The 26,176-nt window shown below is 35.5% G+C and overlaps 1 protein-coding gene across 2 annotated transcripts in view; it reads left to right on the top strand.

Annotated features, from left to right (window-relative positions):
• Positions 1 to 460: 460 nt before the first annotated feature.
• The window catches only part of DDR2 (discoidin domain receptor tyrosine kinase 2), a 47,900-nt gene continuing 22,184 nt past the window's right edge, over positions 461 to 26,176 (top strand). The window contains exons 1-8 of one of the 2 annotated variants that reach the window (XM_072420145.1): positions 461 to 815; positions 14,228 to 14,332; positions 15,050 to 15,152; positions 17,125 to 17,356; positions 18,198 to 18,345; positions 19,835 to 19,940; positions 22,873 to 23,056; positions 24,962 to 25,205. In XM_072420145.1, the coding sequence (XP_072276246.1) occupies positions 794 to 815; positions 14,228 to 14,332; positions 15,050 to 15,152; positions 17,125 to 17,356; positions 18,198 to 18,345; positions 19,835 to 19,940; positions 22,873 to 23,056; positions 24,962 to 25,205 (1,144 nt within the window). In that variant the 5' untranslated portion in view covers positions 461 to 793. The remainder of the gene's footprint in view (positions 816 to 14,227; positions 14,333 to 15,049; positions 15,153 to 17,124; positions 17,357 to 18,197; positions 18,346 to 19,834; positions 19,941 to 22,872; positions 23,057 to 24,961; positions 25,206 to 26,176) is intronic. The other variant, XM_072420143.1, reaches the window with a different exon arrangement.

Genomic DNA, 26,176 nt, shown 5'->3' with positions numbered 1-26,176 from the left:
TAGAAGCCTGTTAGAGCTCTCCAGATTTTCATGTGGTGCACTGCATTAAGGCCACCGTACTAATAATAAATGGGCTACCACACTAAAATATACCATAATAGGGGAAATGTTCACTAATGTAATTCTAATGTATAGTGTACTTGGTGGCCATTCTGAATAAATGGCACCTCAGCATTTATATAAAAAAAAAATTAAAAACTTTAAACTAGTAAAATATTACTTTTGTAATAAATAAAAAGTAATACTTTTGTATTTAAATCGAAGTTAAAATTTAAATATATTTGTAAACACACATACACAATACTGAATCCAGAGGAAAAGAAAATCTCCAACCGAGGCCAGTGTTATTGATGTGAGCTAAATTTTCTTTCCTTAATTGAAGCCAAATGTTGCACAGGTTGCATGCTGGGAACTCTGGCAGCCTTTCTGCTATACACTGAAACTTTCTGAAAGGCATCTTATATCAGGCACATTTACTGAACCTCCCTGCAGACATTTCCTTTGGAAACAGACGTTTCTCTCTCCTCTTTCTTCAGCTTCCACAGCTCTAGATTTTCTGTTTGCTGTTTGAGGATCTTCGGCGACACACACACAAAAAGTTTGGGAAAATAATGTGTAAGAACTTAGTTAAGAATTATAGTTTTTTGGAATTATGGCACTACTCCAGGTAAACAAAGAATCCGTAAAGAAGAAATTTTATATGGAAAAATGAACTATACAAAGATGCTAAATTGTTGGCAGTGCCTCAGTTAATAAATCTTGAAGTTGCGCTAAAGCTTTGCGAGAGCGACAAATGACATTTCTTCAACTGACATGTAAGTTTTATAAAATACAATTTATTTCACGCAGTGTTGTTGTGCTAAAGTGTGTATTATGCATATATTCATATTTGTATTTTATTGTGAATTGATTTGTATGCAACACAAGTATCTTGTTACTGTGTACTCTACATCTTGGTCTGGCAAGATAATGTTAACAGCCTGGCATGGTGTTGCTGGCTCCTCTTGTAGAAATGGAGATTAAACCAGAAAACGTTCAGAAGTGGTTTGTGGAATTTTTTAGAATTCTCAGGTTTTACAAGGTTTTTTGTTTTAATATTTCGAAAATAGATTATAAGGTCTGAGAAAGCAAACATATCCGTACTTTGATATAAAAGAATAACGACCATTACATATGTCCTTATTTGACTGTGATGTAAGAGACAGATAATACGAAACTGAAGCCTTATCTAAAATCCTTAATAAAAATATGTAATGGAAATTTCCACTAGCTATATATTGGGAATTTCCACCAGACAGAGACCATTAGCGAGAGTTGTGATAATGATATTTTCAAGTCTTTTTATTTTTAAGATATTGTGGGTTAAATGAGGGCATATGTGAAAACAGGAAATATTCTTATCTGGGATTACTAAAAAAAAAGTCAAGGCAAATCCAGAGAGACACAAGTATATGTGATCCTTATCATCCTTCTCAATTACAAATAGTACATTAAAAATAAACACCTACCAGTATGAGAAAAATGATGGTATGGACTACTATTGTGGTTGCTCACACGGCTATATGAACAAAAATTTGGTTAAATAAATTTATTAAAGGTGCTTGGAAACTGACTTTAGCAAGAACTGGCCAATCCAGTATAAAATTTATTTTATATCACTTCTTATCACTGCAAACAACCCTCATCTGACCTAAGATATGTCAGAAATCATAAAATAGAAATTACCCAATCATGCTTTAAAGGCCTAGAGTCTAAGCTCAAGCTGTGCATGGGGATTGCCTCAATAGTCAATATTAAGCCCCATCATTCTTAATGTCCTGCCCACTAAGGCTGTACCATTTGACAATCAAATGAGGGGGAGCAGGGCTATGTTCTGGGAGCATATCACCATGTGCAATCTAGATATAAAATTCAATTCCCAAAGCCAAGAGTTTCCTGTGATATTATTCACAACAACATTTTATTAACAAAAATAAATGCCAAACCATTATGAAATAGTTTTTCCATATGAATTCTTTAAATAATTAAAACACTTTATTTCTCAGCAGCCGGTATTTTATCTTCACCTGAATTGAAGCTTTTTTCTGTCCCTCTTAATAGACTGTCAATAGAAAATTATTGTTAACGTCAGCCAAAAAGGTGCAATTTTTATATGAACAAAATGTGATGATCTAAATTAACTGCTGGACTACAGAATTCAGAATTCTTGCATTGAACTGACCCCCAGCAGCTGTCCCTGCACAGATTTTAGAAGCCTAGGAATTAAGTAATAGGAAGAAATAAAAAATGTTTCCTGCCACATAAACAAGGACTTTTTTTTTTTAAAAAAGTATCCTCATTGTCCAGGAATGTTCTAACAGTCGTTAGAAGCGTACATGAGTCCATGTGCATGTTTTAAGATGTCAGTGGCTCTGTTTTGCTCTGGATGTTTTTTAAGTCAGGTTATTTGACCCTTATGTGAAGTTAATCAGCGGGGGTAATATGCCAAAGCATCATATGAAACTGTAGGAGCTAGTTGCAGTCATCATTTCCAGGCTATTGCAGGAAAAGAAAAGGAAAGAAAGAGGCACAGGGTTGTGTCACATAGCAAGAACATGCCATGCTGTCTAGTAGAGCTCTTCACAAGAGTGGTCTCTGTCAGCTGTAATGTTTTTGTATGTGTTTTTTTTTTAATATACAGTACAAAGATATAGAATAACTGTAAAAATTCTATTCATGCAATACAGTGAAAAGATATCTACATTAAAGGCTTGCCAAGCAAATGTTTTCCCTTTTTTTAGTAATCACACATAATAATTATTAATATTATTATGAATAATAATAAACAGGATTATTTATATAGCGACAACATTATGCAGAGCTGTAAATTAAATATATTAGATACAGTGACACAGGAGGAGAGGACCCTGCCCCAAAGAGCAATCTAGGAGGTTGGGGAAGTAACACACAATAGGATAGGAGACATTTACTTTTAAAGTCATTGTATTTTGTTTTTCAACTCAAATCCAGAATCTATTTTTGTACAATTACAGCTGCTGCAATGTGTATCAGACTACAAGATCATTCAATGATTTATTGCCAGCTATCTTTTTCCTATTTAATGTGTTGCAGACAGTTTATGTATTTGTAAATGTCAGCAAACCACAAACTATTTTTGGGGTTTACAAATTGTAACCCCTTTAATCATTTATTGATAATTATGTTCACACAAAAGTCAGAGGATCAATTATTTGAGTGTCTGCACAACTATATTATCTCTATTCTCTCTTACTCTGCTTGTTGTTTAAAGTGTTGTGACGTCAAGTTGCACAAGATTGCCAGTACAATATAGTATTGTAATCTTATGGTATATTTGAACCCCCAAACATGTAATATATTGTAGCATACCAGTTATGGAATCTGCATTAGTTTTTATTTTTCAGGAGTTTCCCTATTGTTCCCATGATTAAAAGCAAAGGCATTAAAATGCAAGCCGTAGTGCCCCTAGGTGGTCCTGTCTCTCCAAGTGTGACAATGGGGCAAAAGGATTTGTACATAATATGATAACATTTGTACAGAAGATAGCAAAGAAAGCTGATAATATTTTAGGAGATTGCATTTTTTTCACAGTAAGGACCTGTTTGTAGTAAGATAAATGGGAATTTTTACTATCTGATGCAGCTACCATGTCTAAGGACTGGGAAACTTTAATATAATATATAATAAATTAACAGATTTCAGTTTTGCAGTCGGAGGACATTACTTCAGATTTTCCTTGTATAGAACCTTAGTGTTCAAATTCTGTTAGGATGATTGCTGTTGTTGTAATTTTACCTGAATATTTCATGCAGAACTTGAACTGCTGTAGAATTCTGAAGTACAAAGCATCACATACATAATTCAGGAATCAAACAATTGCCATTCACTGTTTAATTCTCCTCAAAATGGGGAAATCTTTATGCATAACATAATTCTCATAACTTGCAGATTTATTTAATTAAGGGCTCATTATGCTCCAAAAATAAAATGTTTAGATTGAGTACTTTATGATGTTGCACAGCTAGAGGGCTGATGTTTGTCTTTACAGCTTTTATAATCACTGCATCACAAAAAAAGATTATTGTCTGCTACTTGGTCTAATCCATGTGACCTATACTAAATTATGTGAGCTGAATCCAAATCTGAAGTCCGATTCTGCTTAGGAGATCATGATCTTAAGTTATTATGCACATAGACGGGATTAGCAACATTCTCTCATTCCTCAGTTACTATGTATTCTCTATACATAACTAACTTTTGCCTCATTGTCTCCATGACATTTCAAAAACATAGTTTTATGTTGCAACAACATATACAATTACACATAATTCAGTCCTTGTTCAACACACATGTACACTTCAGGAGTGTTTCAGACACTTGCTTTTGCGTTTGTGGCTCTCTGCTGTCTCCCGTTGCAGGAACCAGCAGTAGTCGCCGATCATGTTGGGGTTGCACCAGCCTTGATATCTTGTTTCCATACCAGAAATGTCCTGGTAGCACCTCTCCCATTGTTTGTCACTTACATACCTTTGTCTTTGAATGTGGCATCAAATTGCAGATTTGGGGACCAACAAAAATGCCTGCTTTAAGTTTAGCATCAGTTATAACTTTTCCAAACTTGTCCTTTAGATACTGAAAACCCATACCATCACGATCCATTGCAATGACAAAGGTATTTATTAATCCAAGTTTAATATGAAGTGTTGGAAGGTAAGCTTTCTGTGGATCAATGAGTGATTTATGCTTCATGTTGAATTGGCCAACAGTGTGTTCAGGTCTGGGTGGCCATTCTTTCACTTTGTAATGGTTGCTGTCATCATGACTGTTCCACAGGCACAGAAAGCACATATATTTTATATATCCTAATTGCAGGCCAAGAAGGAGTGCCACTACCTTCAGGTCACCACAAACGTTCCACTTGTGTCCTGAATAGTTATTCAATTTCAAAATGACCTCCATGGATTCTTATGTCTCTTTCATTCCCTCGGCATGAGCAAGAGGAACAGATGGTTTTTCGTTACCTTTATGCAGCAATAGAGCTTTCAAACTTGCTTTGCTCGAGTGTGTGAACAATCTTCACTGCTCCGGTATGTGTTTGCAACCTAACTCCATCATCAGACTTTTTACGTCAGTACAGAAGCAAATGTCGTTTTACAGCTTGTAAAAACCTGCAAACTTTCACCAAAGTGTGAAGTTGTTGTTCCTTTTTTGTAGCAAATTCCACTTCTTTAATCTAGAAACTAACAGTTCATATATCTCTTTATGACAAAGACAGGTCCCTTACTAGGTCATCTAAATCTGATTGGCCTAGAAAATGTGGCTTACCCTCTTCAAATTGAGGTTCATAACATTCATTTACATCAACATCATCCTCCTGTTCCTCATCCAACATGTTACTGTCAGAAACAACCAATGTTGGAGAGACTGGCACTGGATTCTGGGCATCATGAGGCACTGGCTTCAGAGCGAATTCACAACCAGGATAGATGAATTTTGACTTAGACTTCTTCGAAAACCCAGCAATTTTACTCATACAGAAGTAGTAGTCTGAGTGATAGTCTTTTGGCTCATGCCAAACCATAGGCAAAGCAAAGGGCATTTTATTCCTTTTCCCATTCAAGCATTGTGTTAGGCCAATGTAACACACCTGACAGCAGATATGAGGTGCCCAGCTTTCATCCTGATCTCCAATTTCACATCCAAAGTAATACTTGTAAGCAAATCCCACCCTCTTGGTTGACTTCTTGATCACAGGGGGTATATTTGCCACAAGTGCAGCAAAAATTGCCTGGGTAATTAACACAGCTGCGCCTAGTCACCTTTAGCTCAAAACAGACTCCCTATGGCCTAGCTGTACTATCCAAACAGAATGGTTTCGCACTAGAGACAACTCCTTGGTCCATCTCGCCTTATATACCTATTTCTGATGTCAGCTCAGTGACTTGCCCAGACATTCCCAGCCGCTGCTGGAACATGCATACCGCCGGGGGACGTGATTCAGCTGAGGCGGCAGCAGGCATGGTTGTAGCTGCAACTAATATAATGTTCCTATGTAAAAATACTTTACCCACATACCGACCATTTCAACAGCTATAGCACACCTATTACTTAAAATCTGTACATGGTAGGCAAACTGTGAGTTCAGATTTGGAATCACATTTGTAAATCACATGTGTTATTCCCAGTAGCAAAATCGTTGTTGGGCAGTGTTGCAGATTTTCCCTCTAATTACATTTTTAGAAACTGCAAATTGCTGACAATTTTCACCACTGCCAGCCCTACAAAGTAGAAGAAGAAAATAGTGGTCACGTAATGGCCAAACAAAACGATTTTAAAAATGGTATTTGGAGTAATGTTTTAACATCTTTTTTGAACATTGTGGATTTTGTACGTCATCAAAACACTGCATGGTTGTTGTAGACTTTACTTACATAACATGGATTCCAGATAGCGGCAAGATTAAAGTGGAATTGGAAGTGGGTTTTCATGATAATGCAGAATATATTTGCACTAAGGCAATGTTGCAACTTCATCACTCATTCTATTGCTATCGGTAAGATCTTTGCCCATTCTCTTTCTAATCTTGATTGGCTAGCCAGGGACATAGACAAATGCTGGGATTCTAAAATGAGCTGTGTATGGGTGGATCAATGTGCATTGGTGTGCCATGGCAGTAAAGCCTGACTGGGAAACCTGGAGCCTCCTTGGTTACATTTGTCAGCTATCCCAGGATGCCTTAGGGTACTCCTTCTGTGCATGCCCATGAAAAGCAGTACATGACAACAGTTTTGAAGCTTTGTTTCCTGTTGGTTGATACGGCTGCAGTATTCTCTTTGCTAGACTTGAATGTTAACAATAGTGTGCTCTCGTTTATGGCCATTGTGCCCAGGTACCAATTTCTGTGTGTCCAATAGGTTTTCCTTATTACCCCTTACCCTTTTTCTTGGTAACTTGTACTTTATTACCTAAGATATGCCTAACCCATTTGTTGTTTATATGCTACAATTATTGCATCTCATTGTTAACTCATTTGGTTAATTTGATATTGTCACAGTTATGTTATATAAAAAAGATTTGTGCCTAGGTACCTATTTCTGTGTGTCCAATATGTTTCCTAATTCATTCTTACCCATAAAGTTGCCCCTACTTGCCCTGGTGCTGCTGCTGGTACTTGAGCTACTGCTGCTGCTAAATCTGTAAATCTTTTTCATGGTCAAATATTCTACAATGAATAACTGACAATTACAAGATGAAGATTCAGAAGGAGGAAGATGACAAAGATAGCTTTTTCTGCAAATTTATGGCATGTAATTCCTGTCTTAATGAAAATGGACCCCCATGGGCAACAGCAGCAGCAACAGAAGCAGCAGCAGTATCAGTTTCAGGATTATTAGCAACAATAGATTTTTTAAACATTTGAGAAGTGGATGGAAGATGAGAAGAATGTGGTAGAATTTGCTGGGCACATTTACTGGGTGTTTCCCCTGGATCAGGGGAGATCTGAATATTGTAATGAATAATATGTGCCTTCAATGCAATATATTTATCTTTACCAGTAAGCACAAAAAAATGACTATACAGGTAGCTTCTAAACTGAGGTCCCTCAACACAAAGCTTTTAAGGCTGTACCAGAGTCTTTTAACTGTTTTTTTTTTCTTTTAACAGTCAAACTATTGACTGTGAGAACTGTGAAATCTGAACTTTATTAGCAATATTGGAAGAAAATTTCATGGGTGGCTGGAAATAAATGCTCCAATTTTACATGATAAACATTCAAACTAAAAGAACAACTAACTAACTTTATTAGCAACAACGGGAGAAGTCCAAATTTACCCTTTATTTGCAGCAAGAGAAAAGGAGGCCTTGGAAATAGATTATCTCTTTTTATAAGTAGTTTTTTTTTACTAGGCTGCAATTTCAGAATTGTTTAGAATAATCAGAAAGACTGCCTTGCTCTTGCCCAGGCAGTCTTACTAGCCAATGGAAATCTGCAAAAAGTGGCTGTTGCTGTTGCAGCTATGTGGAAGCTCCTCAAGGCACCTGAACTTCATACCTGCAGCAGTTTTCTCTGTTTAAATGGTATAAATTCTTAAAGCAACCTTACCATAAAGAGCCCATCCTTGAGCCACATTTTCATAATTGGGGCTTCTCTAACACAGTCCTTGCAGCCCCCTCTAGGACTTCACAATCAAACAGAGCATAACAATGTTTTACTGGTCCTACCATGGGTCAGAATTCTGTGACATTGTTTAAAAAACTGATATGAGTAGATTATTATTATTGTGTGGTTTATAACTGATTAATTACAATGTATTTTACCAATGATCCTCAGTGCAGGGTTAAGAAATTTTCTTTTAATTAAAAAAATAAATAAAAATTAGATTTGAAATCAGAGTTTACCTCTAGTTTAAATACAAAATATATTTGAATATTTGAAAATGGCTAAAACTACTTTTACAGGGTTTTATTAGACCTTTGATATATTAGAATTCCCATTGATTTTGTGGTTACTGTGCTTATTTAACATTTTGTTATGGTTATTGTTATTCTTGGTTGTAATACTGCAAGTTTTCGGGTGGTGTGTGTGCTTCCTAGCAGTTTTTACAAACATAGCACTTGCTAGTCTTAAAAATTCAACATAATTTTGTAAAATAGGCAAAAGATTGGAAACAACCAATCCCCAAAACTATCTCTTTAGAAATCCACTGCTTATTTTATTCCATTTGTAATATATTTTATTTGTTTCCCTTGCTCAGAATTTCTGTTTTGTATTGCAGTGTCTCAGATAGGAATATTTCCTCTCATGTCTTGTATACAGGACAAGCGAGGGGAAATTTCCACTTTCAAGAACAAATATCAAAACCTGAGAGAGGTTCTCATGCTGACTTTGTAACCACAATGGAAACCAAACAGAAAACTCCTACTGGAGAGGAGTAAGAAAAAAACAACCCTTTCACGTTCTATTTGAAACTAAGATATATATTTGCTTAATTTGCACTATACTTATGTTTATGTCCCCCTACCCTCCAAGATCTTGCATCTTTAGTTCTGGGTCCAATGCCACTTGGCAAAGCCAAAGGAATTATATCAATAATCTTTTTTGTTGCCTGCAGGGGGGCATTCTTCCCACTGGCCAATAATAAAATTAAATAATTTTAGCAGATGTTTCCCTGAAATTTGAAATGTAATATATGGGTTTCTCTGGGGGTAAAAAAATTTGAGAGAGGTTGCTTCAGATAATTTTAGAATGTGATCAGCATTGGCAACCCCCGTTTTGCTCCTAATAAACTTTGTTTTTTACAAAGATTTATGTTAAACCTACAATTCTGCTTACCTGTAGAAATGTAGATACTCTAATCCCCCCACCACCAAAACAAATCAAAACTCCATTCAGATCAGATTCCGCTTAACTGTCTGTTGCGGAAAGTAGGGAGTTTCATTTACCCATAAAAGCAAATTAAAAGCACGCACAAACATTTTTTGGTTGCTACAGCTTTCAATTGTAGTGTGCACTAATTTTTTAATAAACCCACATATCACAATACCCTGCCAATAATTACTTTTCCAAATTAAGGGTCAGGAACAAGTTGTATGACCACAGCAAGATCCTGGAGCCACAGGTGAGGATCATTGTTTTTAATATTTTGTAACCTCAGCCTGTGCCAAAGACAGCATAATATTTGATGCTAAAAACAAACAGCCAACAAAAGGTACATTGTAGGAGAAGCAGTAAAACTAAGCTTACTACAGGCAACCCTCTCTCTTTTGGATGTCTTTATTTTCATAGCTAGCTAACAGTAACTCTTTATTTCTCTTTTTAGGTTTTTTTTGTGTCAGTGTGAGAAATGGAGCCAGGGGTTTAAATTCTGGATGAATGCATGTACAGTGAAATTTTACATATTAGCATTTAACAATGTATCAACACATTGAGTTTATTTTTTTAAGACTATTTCTCTCACTTTTAAGATGAAAAACATTTAACTGTAACAACATATAAGGCAATCACACATTTAAATTGTAATCACAAGGCCTCTTCCAGGAATAATTTGTGCTTGCCTGTGCTTGGTTTTAACTAAGAAATTTATTAGCTCCTTTAAAATATATATATTTCCTTTTGTGTACATCTGATTATCTCTGTTATGTAAACACAGCATGTTTAAACACCCCTTATAAAATATCACTAGTCGGCACTAACACTGAATCCATGAAAAATCCTTATAGCAGGGGTGTCAAACTCAAATGCACAGGTGGCAAAAAAACGTAGAGAAAGTGGCAGGCCAACCTTGAAATTTATTGAAAAAATTCAGGAAATTTTACCTTCTCATTAGATATAAAACCTTTTCATATGGAAACAAAGAGGTTTTGCTTCACATTCAATCTGGAACAAGTTTATAATAAAGAAAGAGGCAAAGGAATGTTTTTATAATTTTGTTTAGGAAAAAATCCTATGGCTTTTTCTCTATTTGTAGCCTTCCGAGTTAAATTTCATTGGTAACCTTCTTGCACAGGCTATCAATAATATAAACAGCTTTATTCTATGAAACCATTCAAGTCCATGCCTTGGAGTAGCAAGGTAAAGTACAGCTGAGGGGGAGTGCTGGAAATGCCAGACGCGGCCAATCCGGAGCTGGAACTCCCTCTTCATTGAAATAGCGCCGCTACTAAAATTCCCGGAATTACTTGTGTCTATAAAACAGTCCAATGCAGGGCCACGCATAGGCAGAGAGCCCGCTGGTCTATAGACGCAAGTGATGCCGGGAATTGTAGTAGAGCTATTTCAATGCAGCGGCGGGCCAGCTGCAGTTCATATTTAGAATTCCTTTGGGGGCCAAAAAAAAGGACATTGGGGGCCAGAGTTGGACACTGCTGCCTTATAGCATGCTACTAATGAGCACTTGCACAGAATCTATTACTAAACCTTATAGCATTTCTCTGGTTAGTCCTTGCAGAATCCATGAATAAGTATATTACTTGTGATCACAAATGCAGTATCTCAGATTAACCCTTAAACCATTCTGCTAGCTAACACCAGTATACACCATGTGGTGGGGAAAATAGAAAAAAAAAGGGAATAGCAGATACAACCAGCAGAAAATCTGCACTTTTATGTGCTAACAAAGTTATCTTGAACTTCATACCTGCTTTTGCCAATCAATATCTGAATCCAGTTAGTATATATTCTATTTAAGTTTGGAGTCTGAGCTGTAAAACTCTTATTTGCTTGTGAAAGAATGTGCAAACTCTATGTACAGAAAGTGACTAAAGAATGTTTTCTGAGCTGTATGAGTAGATCTTGACAACCGCCTGCCTGCTACAGAATGTTTGCTTAGTAATTACAGATCATAGTTGCATACTGTAGATCTTGCTCAACTGCAGATACTATACTCAACTATTATATACAGTCATTTTAAAAAAATTTCTAAACAGTACCTGGTCTGCTCCATAGTTATTTTTTCACTCAGATTGTATTTTGGTAGATCTACACAATGTGGGAAGGATTTGAGGGAGGTTAGGCTGTTTATTCTGACAAGTATAATTCAAATAGCTTAGTAAATAGGGTAAATCTTTGCTGACTTCAATCATCTAATCATGAGCCAACAAAAACAATGTTTTTTATTTTTTATTTTTTTGTTTTGTTTTATTTTACGTTTACTTGCATGTGATTAGGTATTTGCTTGCAAAGTGAATTTTCATCGAATGTACTAAGCTAGGTTGATTATCCCTTGCAGAGTGGGATCTCTCAGTAAACAGCCTAAACTCTTTTAGTAAATCAGCTCATGACTTCCAAACAATAACAGCAAGTGGAACACAGGGATGTGGATACAATTTATAGAAAATGCTGCACTAAAAGATATCAAAACTGTTTTTTTTGGCATTTTGTAAAATATATGTATGTGTATTTCTAAAGCTAGAACTTGCATCTTTATCCATACATACACAAAATAGATAATAGTTAATAAATCAAAACATTAGTTTGTTTTGTTTGTATAGCGAGTGGTTAGTTAAATTAGTAAAAAAAAAAGTTAAGCTCTTTACTTCATTTATTCAGTTATGTTGCAAGCAAAATTCCCTTATTTTTATTACTGTGTAATGTAAAAAAAAGTTTGTGCTTATGTGTTGCCACGGTCAGAATCCACTGGAAGTGAGCTTGACCAGGCAAGTGTGTCCAAAGTACAGTGGCTCAAGAAAAGTCCATGTGAAGTCTATGCGAGTCTAAGGTGCTGCCAGTTTTTACCACAGTTCCCATTAATATACTTTAATGTGGATGGCTTCCAGGTTGAGGCTCTCAGGCACATTGGAGCAGTCAGTCATATAGAGGGTGGTACCAAATGTTGAAGTAAGGGACAAGCCAAGGGCAGTGTTGGGTGGGTGGGGGGGTTAAACAGGTGCAGGCAGAATCAAAAAGAAGCTGATAACTGGAGAAGCAGCAAGCGGAACATGGACAAATGTAACAGGACCACAAACAGATGCTGGAATACACTGGGTCACAGAAAACACCAGGGTCACAGGAGGCACTAATATTAACAGAAGACACAAGAGACACAAAAATTGCAGGTTGCAGTAGCACAGGGCACAGTACTTAGGAAGCAATATGTTTTTAGAGCAATGGGCTGATAAGCTGTAATGAACTCTAGCCAAGTGGTCACCGACTTTTGCAGTCCAGCGGACCACTAAAATTACTGGCTCCTGACCACGCATGCATGGGAAGCCAGGTGTCAATCAAAGGGGAGAAACCTCCCCTGTAGTGACGTCATCATGACATAACCCAGCCCACTCTCCCATTGCAGGCTCAGAGATCTGGTGCTCCCGCCCACTTCCCTGAGCCTGGGATCTGTACAGGGGACGTGGTCCATGCTGGGTCCTTTTCCTGACCCTGCTCAGGGGGGGCACCGGCCAGAGCCGCGGACCACCAAAATTTTCTTGCACACCACCGGTTGGCAACTGCTGCTCTAGCCTACCGGAAAAGTAAACTGATTGGTTAAAACTGGGTGAAACTTGTGGGAAAGTGACCGAGTACTGGAATGGGGAAACTGTAATATGATTTGTATGTGTGTGATATATATATATATTTCAGGCATAAGCCATTCATGAGGCCAACAGCAGATTTGTTAGGTCAAAGTTACAATAGTGTCCAAACAGGAAATTGCATAGCCCTTCATTCACAGAATTTTAAACTTGACTTTACACGGGAAATGCTAACAGCTGCAAATCTGCATACATCAGAGAAGAAATGTTATATTTAAAAAGGTTCAGCTGTAAAAAAAAGAAAACATCCAAGAAAGAAAAATTATAAAAATACACAGTTTAAAGCTTCTACAAAAATAAGTATACATCATATTCATGATTATGATCCAAAAACAATTTACAATTACCTCATGTTTTGGGACTGGTTACACAATCAACGTTTTAACTATGATATTAAATGTCCACACTCAATAAAATGTTATGCCAAAAGCAGTTCAGTTTGGTTGCTTTTTTATGGCAATGGTGTCTTTTACACACTGGTTACTTTGATCTAAAAAACAAAGTTCACAAAAACAATAAATTTATAAACAAAAAAATAACGGACAAGGCCACATGTAGAAAATTGACCCCAGAATGAAAAGAAGAATTGGGAAATAAGTAAGTCACAAATCAGGGACAACATCCAACTTTAACATCATATTTCATCAGTGTCTGATCATACCACTCATCCCAAAAGAATATATATATATATATATTTATATATATATTTATTTATTAATTAATTTATTGTGTAGTTAATATTTTAAATGTTGCTACAGTTCTCCTTTGCAGTATTACCCACTTATGTATTATCATCATTATTCTCAGTGGTACACAGCAGGACTACAAAGTATGTAGTAGAGTTGACTATGGTTTAGAAAACACTGTACAGTTATGCAGTAGGTATTAGAAAGTTATACCTATAATTTTCAAGCATTTCTTTATTTAGCTGTTTTAGCGTGTTTGTAAGAGGATTTTTGTCAATTTTGAAATGCTTTGAAAATTGTAGTTTATAAAAAAGTGTAAAATGCTGTAATATTAGTAAATAAAATAAAGTATTGTTTAATTTTATATTTGAACATGGAGCAGGTATTGCTTCTCAGTGCATTCAAATGCCAAATTAAAAAATGTTAACATTCTTTAGGTATTTGAACATTTTTAAATAATATATTCAACACTGTAAACGTTTTTCATTGTTTTGCAGGTTGTGGTGAATTCAGCCACTGGAAGATGTCAGCGAAAACACAAATAATCCACATTTTACTACTGATTCTAATCTCAGACTTTGCAGAATCACAGGTCAATCCAGGTAAGTGATCTCTTTCTATCTAGTTTTTGAGCTGTTTATGTTGCTGCAGTACAGGTAGGATCCGGATCAAGGACATCCTACATACGGACGCCTTCTATATACGAATGGGGCTTCCCTGCACGCTCTGTGCAGAACAGAGGCTTGAAGGGGGGTAGGGGGGTTTGCAGAAGAAATCTTTTGCTAAACACAGCTGAGGTTGTGGTTGACCAAGATGAACTCTGCAGTTGTTTCTTTTTGCATGTCAAAGCACAGCTTGCTCCATAATTTAATGAATGTCTAGGCTCCATAAAGATTTTTTTTTTTGCTTTGTTTGTAATTAATTCACAGTGAGGATTTTATACAGTAACTGACACCATGCTGCCTAATAATATGTTGAGACAAACATCTGTCCTAATTGCATTTATTAAAATAATGTACCTGTTACGACTTACATACAAATTCAAATTAAGAACAAACCTACAGTCCCTATACCATATGTAACCCAGGGACTACCTGTATTTTTCAATCAATTTATATCACATCACTTATGCATTGACATATTTTCTATACAATCTAATAATGCATAAACATTACATGTTACATTTACCTACATAAAATGACCACATTTAGTACTTTATTTTAAAATTGAGTGCTACTAGATCATGGTATTAAAGTTGAAAATTGTTCCTACTTCTTACCAGTTTTTATTATATCACCACATCTATTTCTTTATTGCAGCTGTATGTCGTTATCCTTTGGGCATGACTGGCAGGCAGATTCCAGATGAAGATATCACTGCATCTAGTCAGTGGTCAGAATCTACTGCAGCAAAATATGGCAGGTATGTGTTTTACATGGGAAGAAATCTGAAAAAAAAAAAGAAAATTATGGACACTTAAGTATATTTTATATGCATTATCCGATATACTATTATTTTTTGCTAGTGATTTCATACTATTTGCTATATAATAATAATACAATATATAATAATGTATAAACATGTATAAAAAGCAATATTTTTCAGTAACTTAGCCACCAAACTTCAGATTTTAACATTCAGCTGCATTTGGATTTTAAAAGCTGATATCTGATGCTGTATGTTTCTTCAATTATTTTTTTGGCCATAATCTGAAACATTGCAAATGGATATAAAATCTTTTATCACATGACATTTACCTTGATCACACTCTTTTTGCTACTATCATACTAGTTTTTTTATTGTCATAATAAAATATGATTCTTCTGTTGGAGGATCCTGGGGTCATATGATTTTGGCACATGGCTGTGCTATTGTAGAACAATATAATCAGTGTCAGGGTAGCGTGGTCTTGGACTAAAGAATAATTCTCAATGCCTTCAGTCCCAGGTAGCTTATGCTATGGGCAAACAGTGTCATGATTCCAGCTATTCAACTGGGGAAATCATATATTGGGTGTCCAACCATAGAACTTTCTGTGTTTTATCTCTGTGACCAATCCAATATACCAACAAATCAAAATGGGGCATTTAAACACTTTGGCATTGTTGGATTTTAAGTATCTTAAATTGTGTGACCAATCTCTTTCTTAAAAAATATGCTTGTGGTCTCAGGTTAGTGTTAGGAATTCCATCAGGTATAAGATTACCCTTGAGTGGTTAGTTGTAGGTGCAGTGTTATTATTATTTGTATTTCTATTAATAATAATAATAATAATAATAATAATAATAATAATAATAAACTGTCTTAATAAAGTGCCAACATATTACACGGTGCTGTATATTAAATAGGCGTTGCAAAACACAGATAAAATAAATGCCACAGGAGGAGAGGATCCTACCCAAAGGAGCTTACAATTTAATAGACACAAGTTAAGGGTTATGTGCAGGTTGATACTAAAGTTAATGTCTTAAATGTAATGTTAGAGGTTAGGGTTTTAGTAAGATTAATGGCCAGTAAGTGACATAACACTTAGGTCAAAACTACCACACCAGAATATTAGTATTATTCATTTAAAGAATAAATAAAATCAAAAATAATATTTATACGGTATTTACCTCCCACAGCACTTCCTAGCCAACAGCCTAGCAGTGTTTACAGCCCAATACCACCAAATTTCTCTGTTGTAATTTGCATGCACTGCCACACAGCCAAAGAGAACATCTGTTTGGCTATTCTGGTGCTTGGCATCTGTATTCACCTTTAGTTTTTTTTATAAGGAGGGAAAAGTTTTTTTCTAGTTAGTTTTTAGTTCTAGTTTAAAACCAAAAAAAGAAGCTGTTCCAAAAGTATTTGGCTATTCACGTGTAGGTAACATAACCATTTTAATCTCCTATCTCTTTGGTTTGCTCACATTAGATAATGCGAGTTGAATAGGAATGTTGTGCATTAGTTGTAAAGTTTATATATGATAACATTTTTGGAAATCAGTTACAAATATTGTCATGGTTGAGTTTTTATTTTTCTTTGTCTTTTTTGTATCTTGTATTGTGTTGTATTATTTGATTACTGTATTGTCGATTTATACCACATCTAAAAACAAATAATGGTGTAAAAAAAACAAAACATGCATGTTAAGTATCCATTGATTTGACCTTTTATCATCTTGTATTAGTATTATTATGTATGGTGCTTTGGTGTTTCCTTTGTTTTTATCAACAATCATTTTTCCATTTTTTTGTAGAGTTCAAATTTCTTAAATTCATACATTTACAATGGTCTTTTTGCTTCACAAAACTATGCTCTTTATTTTTGAAGCTATTACAGATCTACATCTTTTAAATTTTAAGTTAGGATACATGCATATGAAATCTTTTTTAAATGTTTAAAAAAACAGACTCGATTTAGAAGAAGGAGATGGAGCGTGGTGTCCAGAACTACCAGTAGATCCAGAAGAATTGACAGAGTTTCTGCAGATTGATTTGCGGGTCCTTCATTTCATAACCTTGGTAGGCACACAAGGACGACATGCTGGAGGTCATGGCAATGAGTTTGCACAGATGTTTAAAATTAACTACAGTAGAGATGGTACCCGTTGGATCTCCTGGAAAAATCGCCTTGGCAGTCAGGTACATAAACAGTAGTATGATTTTGGGCTGAAAATGAAAACACCCCTTAAATGTCTCTGTATTGTGCTCAAGCATTTTGACAGATTTAGGCCCGGATCAGGAATAATCAAAAAAACTGTGCTCAAACCCTAAATTAAAGCCAATTGAAAGAAGGTTGTGGAATTGGACAGAACAAAGTTGAATACCCGTATTTACTCCTTATCTGATGTTGTAGTGCTGGTGATAGGTAAAATAGCTCACCCTTTAAATTACCTTAGGAAGAATGAACAGAAAGGTCTTCCTGGGAGCTTCTGTGATTTTGCTTCAGAACCAGCAAACAGTTGACATTTGTGACTTCTCAGAGAACATAATTGTTTGATCTGCAAAAAACACATTCCCTATTGTCAGGGTGTTTCAAATACTTGAATAGTTGAAGAATTTTGAAGGCCCTCTAGTGGATTGTCTTTATACTTTTTATTTGGGTGTATATTGGGCTTTAATTTATTATTATTAATAATAATATTAATAATAATAAACAGGATTTATATAGTGCCAACATATTAGGCAGCTCTGAATATTAAATAGGATAGACTTCTTCCACTTGTTACCACCCAACTTTGGGGGCATAAGTCGGTATGTGTGGCAGGTTGGGTTAAGGTTGGGAAACATAAATCCTGCATTTAAAGCTAATGCTTCAAATTTTAATAAAATCTATTTTTACTGTACATGGTACACTAGGTGACAAAGATTTACCAATTTATACTCTGCACAAATATTTATGTATATATGTATAGAGTTTTTAGAATAATGATGTTGACTGGAATGTCCACATTTTTTTAACTTCGGATCAATTATTTTACAGGTTTTAGAAGGAAATGTTAACCCTTATGACATTGTTTTAAAGGATCTGGAGCCACCTATTATTGCTAGGTTCCTACGTTTTATCCCAGTTACTGATCATTCTATGAATGTGTGTTTAAGAGTGGAGCTATATGGCTGTGTCTGGCTAGGTAAGACTCAACAGTTTTCTTTGCAATTAATATAGATTTAAAAACATTTTTACAGTCTGTATCTGTTGATTAAAGTAAAACTGTAACATTTTACATGTGTTTGAAAAATACACTAAATATAGTTCAGTATATTTACATTTTCTGCAGCTATTGAATGTGGATAACACCTCTGACGCTATATTGGATATGAATTGAGACAAAAAGCCAACATATCACAGCAGTGTATATGTACACAAGTTCAAATGCAGATGTTGTGCAGCAAGTACATCCTATATTAGTGGTTCCAAGTGTCCCACAGCAGTACCCTATGAAAGCGGGCTAAGCTTGATTGGCCCCTTATGTGGGACCCTTAGGGTTTAGCTATAAAGAGGAATATCTTTGTTTTTTCTATCAGCATTACAGGTTCAAATAGGATGTAGAACATTACAAAGCAGACCAACCACTTGAAAGTTTAAAGCCCCTAATCCACATCCTAGTGGCTGGCTATGTGGTTTATTTAGTCCTCTGACAATTATTCTGATCATTTGGTCATTTGTTGTCAACAGCATCTCCCTGATTTTCCTGCTGCAGGTCTCAACATGCATTACATGCAACAGCCACAGCTGTCGACACTTCTCTTATAGCAATTATATTCTGTCCTGTAGGGCAATACTGTCAACATTGCATTCGACTACAGGATTACAGCTCTCAGATTGGTTAATGTAAACTTAAAAATGCTACCAAAGGACATTTTTATCTATTTATTACTAAAGCTCTTATGCACCTTGCAACATTTTCAAGAAATCAGGCATTAGATTTGATAATAACAGTGAATCTAATGAAAATACTTTAAAACTAGAGTATTCCTGATTGGTATTGCTCAAACATATTTCGGGAATGTCCATTTTTTTTATTGATCAAATGCCACTCCACTCTGCTACCCCCCCCCCCCCCCACAACAGGCTAATACAAACTAGGCGGAAGCATTCCTCTTCCACCAGCAGTCAATAGGTATAGGAACATTCTCGAATATTTATAATAATTACACTTACATCTGTGTCCAGCAGCTCCCATTAGCTGCTGGATGTTAGGAAGCACTTGTATGTATGATTACACAACACAACCACACAGCATAGACAGGCAGATGACATCTCTCTTACAATAAAGAAATCCACTGCAAACACCTACTTATCCCCAGCCTGTTGATTATATAATAAAGGAACAGAAAGAGGTTGACAAGGCAATTCCTCTACTAAAGCTGCTCTCACTTGCCTACTTATTTCTTGCCAGTATATTTGTTTAAATCACTCTTGATTTGCTTCTAGTAACGTCCTCTCCCTTTAGGAGAGGACTTTAAGAACTATAGGAGACAGAAAGCATGTCAAATTCAAGTATTTAAACTAGTTGCTTTACAGATAGAAACACGCTCATGTATTATAAGTAACATAATATGTTATATTTATGTATATAGTAACAGTAATAAAATATGTGCACTCTTCTTTTTTATTAGATGGACTGGTGTCTTACAATGCCCCATCTGGTCAGCAATTTCTTCTACCTGATGGGCAGATCGTTAACCTAAATGATACTATATATGATGGAGCAGTTGGCTACAGGTAAATCCTTTTTAAACAAAAAGTATTTGCAAGCTAGAAAACTATAATATATATTCTAGATATAATGCCTAATTGAAGAATGTTAACTGCAAAAAAAAATTGCCAATTTGCATGGAATATTTATTATATTTATGTAATAAGGGGAAGTTGCCCTCTGTTGACTTCTATCTTCCAATAATCTGCCCTTGTTTTTTAAATTTCCGTGCACATGATTGGATATACTGTAAATTGTGAGTCCTCAACTCCCCACACATTTTTAGTCAGAAAATGACTCTGACTATATCATGATTTGGCCCTTGAGGACTGCAGTTGAGGACCCCCTGCTTTAAACTTGAATTGAATGTTTACTATATTTACCAAGGTAGACAAGATGAACAAAACATAAAAAGAAATAGAGAAGACTTGATGTGTATTACAATCTGTATTACAAATTATGAATGATGTCTGCTTTAATGCGCCCTCAGCCCCTTTCATTGAAGATAAGGAACATAAGCATTATTTATCATTTTATAGTGATGTATAATGTATCTCAGCTTCATGAACACTATATTGTAAACACAATCCATTAAAATAAGCTTCATGTTTGAGCAGTTATTGAATTACCTTTATTAGGACAGCTATGTTTGTAAATTCTCTTCTATATAATCTACAGTTATTAGGTAGTATAACTATGAGTATTAACAAAAATTACATATACGCCACAGTCTGTCAATGGAAGTAACACAGCATTTTCAGTTGTCTCTCATGTAACATATTTGAATATCTGTTAATCATAAGTGGTAAATATTTTCTTATCATATTAGGAGGATGAAAAAGCTAATTATTCTTCTTTGAAATTCCTACAGTGTTACCCTGTTCTGCTGTAGCTGCTTGGAATCTACTTGTCTATAAACTAAAAAAATGATTGTCCATCGCATCTCCTTCCATAGGCATAGTGACTAACAAATGTCTTTTAAATGAGTAAAAAGCCTCCCACCAGAGTCATAATGAAATGCTAACAAACATACCCACATGAATTTTATCCACCCACAGGCGTTACAGGGAATGTACTGTAATTTTAGTAGTGGATTGCATGACACATGTAAATACATGCACGTGATGCCTAATTCCACCCACTAGCTCCTTCTTTATATACTTGCAGCCAGCATAAAGATAAGATTTGAAGAAAAGGAAGAAGTAAAAAAAAAAGGTAACAAAGTGGTTCAACTTGACAATGCCTGATTATTACACTGAAAACAAACTAACAGGGTCCATACAATGTTTATACATAAAAGTTTAAAAAGTAAACATATCTGAAAATATGCATGGATACTTTACTATGAATGAATGTACAGTATGTGCAAATGCATTCACTAAAGTTGAGCACCAATATTCACAGATGTAAGAAGCTTTTTCTGAGTCTGTATCCTCGAGTCTTACAGGGCTCAGAATAATACAATTTAACACAATTTTTTTCAGCTTGTGGTAATGTTAAAAACTGTTTGGATGTTACATAACCATTTGATAGAGAACAATGTTGAACTGGCATTCGATACATTTACATGTTTTTACATTTAAACTGATCCTCAGTTGGTTGAATATTCAGCTATTGATAATAGAGAGAACTCTCTATTCTAGCATATTGGGTGGATGATGCTTAATGTGGTCATGAACAATAATTTTTATATTGATGTACTAAAATGAGAGGAAAATTTTAGATCATCCATAGATAGGTCAAATATTATTCCAAAGAAAAGCTTACCAAAGTCCTATTCAATGCATTTAAACACAATTTCCAATTTCAAGGAGTTTAGATGTAAAAAAAACTCAAATACAATCATTATATCCCAAAACAACAGCAGCAGTGTCAGTAGAAAACAATGAGATAAAATTCAGACATTAAGCTACCCTATTACCAACCTATATGGGAGAGATATGATTGGGACAATTCCTCATGTCTGCCTTTGCCTTGTTCTCCCACTGATTCCTACAGAAAAAAACAATCGAATTAAAAAGAATATTTACATTGGAGTTATCCTCCTCTAGGAGCGTGATTATGAGCAGGTTCAAATGTGTGAATAAACTTTCCCAATCCCCCCCTCACTGACATTTTTTTAATGATTCCTTGATTTCTTAGGTCATGATTGCTCACTGTGTACATTAGTGTATTATTGCTTCACGGGAAATAACAGACCCACAAATATTGAACTTTATAGCAATATTATGTAGCATGTTTGGATAAGAAAATATCTCTCTTCCTTGCTTTCTGGATATAAAATGTAGGTTTGTTTGGTATTCACAAATCTGTATTCTGTCTTTTTACAATAACTAATTTTCAAAAATGTTTGTTGCCATGGCTGATAAAAATATTGCAAAAATCAGTGTCTTAGCAAATGTTTATTCCAAGCTGGAGAAAGCTTACAGCAGGCATGGCCATGCTAAGGGGGTGATTAACTTTCTGGCAACCTCACCAGAAAGTGTTTTATAGCATTCAGTGTTCAAGCATTTTATAACACCCTTTCAAAACAGACTTTTTCTCTTTTGCTTTGTTCCGTTTTACCAAGTGGAAGGTTAATCAATCAGTTATAGCAAGGAGGAAAAATTATATGATATTCCTAATAACAGAGGCAATAAATGATTATATATATATATATATATATACCTAAAAGTGGTATTTATCTTCTTTAACTCTTCACCTGGCTAATAAAAATTGTATATTAGCGATGACCATACTAAACAACAACAAAAAAAAAAATTTACAACTCTGCCCTCTAATGCAGTGTACTCATTGCTTTGAGTAGTTTTATCTTGTCTATCATTTTATCTATTATTCATAATACACCAGCTGACACGAAAGGCACAGGGCAACCACTGCAGTGATGGATATAACATATATTTGCTATAAAAACATAGTGATTATATTTGCTCTGTTTTTGTTTTATTAACATGCCAGCATGATGGAGGGACTTGGCCAGCTGACCGATGGCGTTTCTGGTCTTGATGACTTCACTCTGACTCATGAATATCATATGTGGCCTGGATATGACTACGTAGGGTGGAGCAATGAAAGCTTCCCCAATGGATATGTGGAAATCATGTTTGAATTTGACAGAATAAGAAATTTTACAACAATGAAGGTTTGTAAAATTGGGATGCATGATTGAATTAAAGAAATACAAAAGTTACAATAAAAACTGTATGAATTAAACTGTAACAGAATATTTGGAAACCAAAAGACGTTCCTCACATTTTTTAACCTTGTTCAACCTATGCCACATCTCTTGATATCAATTTGCAAACAAAATTTTTTTTTACATAACAGGGTCAATAAATTTGGGACTTTAAGGGCATATATTCATTGACAATTTAGTATGTATCTTTTGTTACTACAAATGTTTATTAAAACAAATACAAATATAAACAAATTTACATGCTCCAATAATCAGTCTGTGGTTGTTACAAATAGGCCCATAACAGTTCAACGTGTTTCTCGGAACACAGTCTGCTTCCTCAGGAACATATTAGCCTGAGCTCTAAACTTTTCCTGTGTAACACTCTTAGAATCAGCATTAGGGTAATTTCATGCATCCAGCCTTTAAATTGTCCTTAGCTCAATCCTGTTCCAGTGTAACACTCTTAGAATAAGCCTTAGGATAGTTTCATGCATCCAGCCATTTAAATGGTCCTAAGCTCTATCCTGTTCCATTCCAACACTCCCAGAACAAGCATTAGGATAGTTTCATGCATCCAGCCATTTAAATAGTCTTTGTTCTATGCCCCATCTAGATAATCTCCTCTGTGCAATCACCTCCAATCTTAGCATGTTGTGTTTGCAAATTAAACTGTAACAGGCATTTATATACATATGTGATCATGCATAGCTCACTGCTACTAATAGATAGTATTAAAGTTAACTAAATTTGTTGCTTCAACATCACCACTTATTCAGAGTTGAGTGTGAGGTAGGAGGAGATTAGGTTTCGGTGGGTTTAAAAGGGGGGGAAACAGAAGTAGGAGGCCCTCTTTTAGAAAGAAAAGTTCCCGCCAACCCACCCTTTTGGTTATTTATTTGTAGTTTTGGGGGGTGTTAGTGAGCTGGCAGTTGGGGCATTGCAAGGCAAAGATCCAGTGCATGGTATGTGGTGGACTTTGGCTGGGGGTCCTCTTTGGTCGGGTCCCCCCCCCCCAAACTTTATGGTGAGAGGATGTTCATTGCTCCTGACGCGGTGCTGGGGGGCTAGGGGCCAAGGTGGAGTTGTTGGGTTAAATACCTGTTGGGTGCAGATTTTGCCTTCTGAGACCTGCTACCTAGTTGTTTGGGTTTAAATCTTGAAGGTTGGAGTTTATAATATTGGGAGTCATTGTTGTTTATGGTTACTTTTTAATAAATGGTGAAAATTAGGTTATAAGTTAGTTAGGTTATATTATTATTATAGGGTAATAATAATTATTATAGGGTAATTATTATTATAGTAGTATTATAGGGTAAAGTTTGCTGGAATTTAAAGGTGAAATTTTTTTTTTTTTGTATTTATTTCAGTATGGGTCTTTTATTTGGTATTTATTGATTTGTTTTCTTACTTATATATGGTTTAATAAACAGCTGCTTGCCAGCCAATTTAAGTCCAAATTAGTGTTTGTGTCCTTGGGGAATGGTTGGTAAGCAGGGTTGGGGGTTGATGGGGAGGGAAAAAGGTTGGTTGGGAAATATCAAGGTCAAGATAGATGGTCGGAGATACACTGGTCATGTTTGCTCGCAGGAACAACAATCTACAGATGGCATTTTCTTTCTCTTCATTTAGTGTCTGCAACATATAAAGTGAAGGGGAAGCTCCCCAATGGCAAACAAACCACAAAAAAAGTACAGTTTTTGTTTTTTGTCTTTTGCCATTGTGAACTTCAAAATGTTTTAGTTTTAGATACACAGTTCTTTAATTATATATTACAGCATTGTTATTACGATTTTCACATTTCTTTTTTGTTTTCGCATGTCTGGGTGTTTAATACATGTTTAAAAAAAATAAAAATTTCTCTTGAAACAGGTTCATTGCAACAACATGTTCTCAAAAGGTGTAAAGGTCTTTAAGGAGGTGCAGTGCTTTTTCAGATCTGAGGCCAACGAATGGGAAGCCAATTCTGTCTTATCTGTCTTGATACTTGATGATGCCAACCCTAGTGCTCGTTATGTCACTGTACAATTGCATAATCGCATGGCAAGGGCTATCAAGTGTCAGTACTATTTTGCTGATTCTTGGATGATGTTTAGTGAAATCACTTTCCAGTCTGGTAAGTAATAATAGATTTGAAAGTCAAAAACTTTACTAGCTAATGCATTTTCTAGTATACCAAAATCCAGTCCTAATCCTACCTAATATGTTTATAAAATATGCTAGAGAAATTGCCTACCTACTTTTTGAGAAAATATAAATTTCAGCTATCTAACTAGCATATCTTTTCATTGTATTTTGCTACCAAGGTGCATGTTGTGATGTACTAAATCAAACAATCATTCAGTTTTACTGTTTGTAAGGGTTTTATAGACTGAAACCTTTTAGTGATATTCTGCTACTACTTGTACAATTCTAGAGAGAGGTATTGCCTTTATATGAAGCAGTAAGGTTGCAAATCTAGCTGTCCATACAGTGGACTCACCATGTCCTGTTGTTTATGGCAACAGCGGTACTCCCTAGTATTAGAAGGGGGCAGCATGGGTTGGGTATGGGATACTTAGGGTGCAGCACAAAGTACTTAAAATGCAGAACCCTAAGTATCTCCTACCTTGTACTTCAGGTGCAGTACACAATACACAGTACTTACAGGGTACCTAGGTCTCAGTATAAGGTGTCTAGGGTTCTTACAGTAAAATACAAAGTACATAGAATGCAGTACAAGGTATAATGCATACAGAATAAGGTCCCCGGGTGCAGTACAAAGTACCATAGGGTCTATTAAAGGTACATAGGGTGCAGTACAAGATATTTAGTGTATTGTACAAAAATACAGAGGGTGGTATACAAAGTACTTGGCGATCATTACAAGATAAATGAAAAAGTTGAACAAAAAACTTAATTAACTCTTATAAGAATTAACAAGGGGTTGCAAACTGTGCTAAAAAAAGCCGACCAATGCTAAAGGCCGAGTCACCAGAACTGCCTGTGTTTCAGTCACTTTTTCCAATGATTTACTTCTCTCTTGTGCTGCTATGTTTGCGTAGAACTGGCATCTTAGTAAAGGTAAAGGTTTTGCTTCCCATGATA

This window comes from Pyxicephalus adspersus, chromosome 8 (genome assembly GCF_032062135.1).
Source record: "Pyxicephalus adspersus chromosome 8, UCB_Pads_2.0, whole genome shotgun sequence".
In the NCBI taxonomy this organism is placed as follows: Eukaryota; Metazoa; Chordata; class Amphibia; order Anura; family Pyxicephalidae; genus Pyxicephalus; species Pyxicephalus adspersus.
This window is presented reverse-complemented; position numbering and strand designations above follow the sequence as displayed.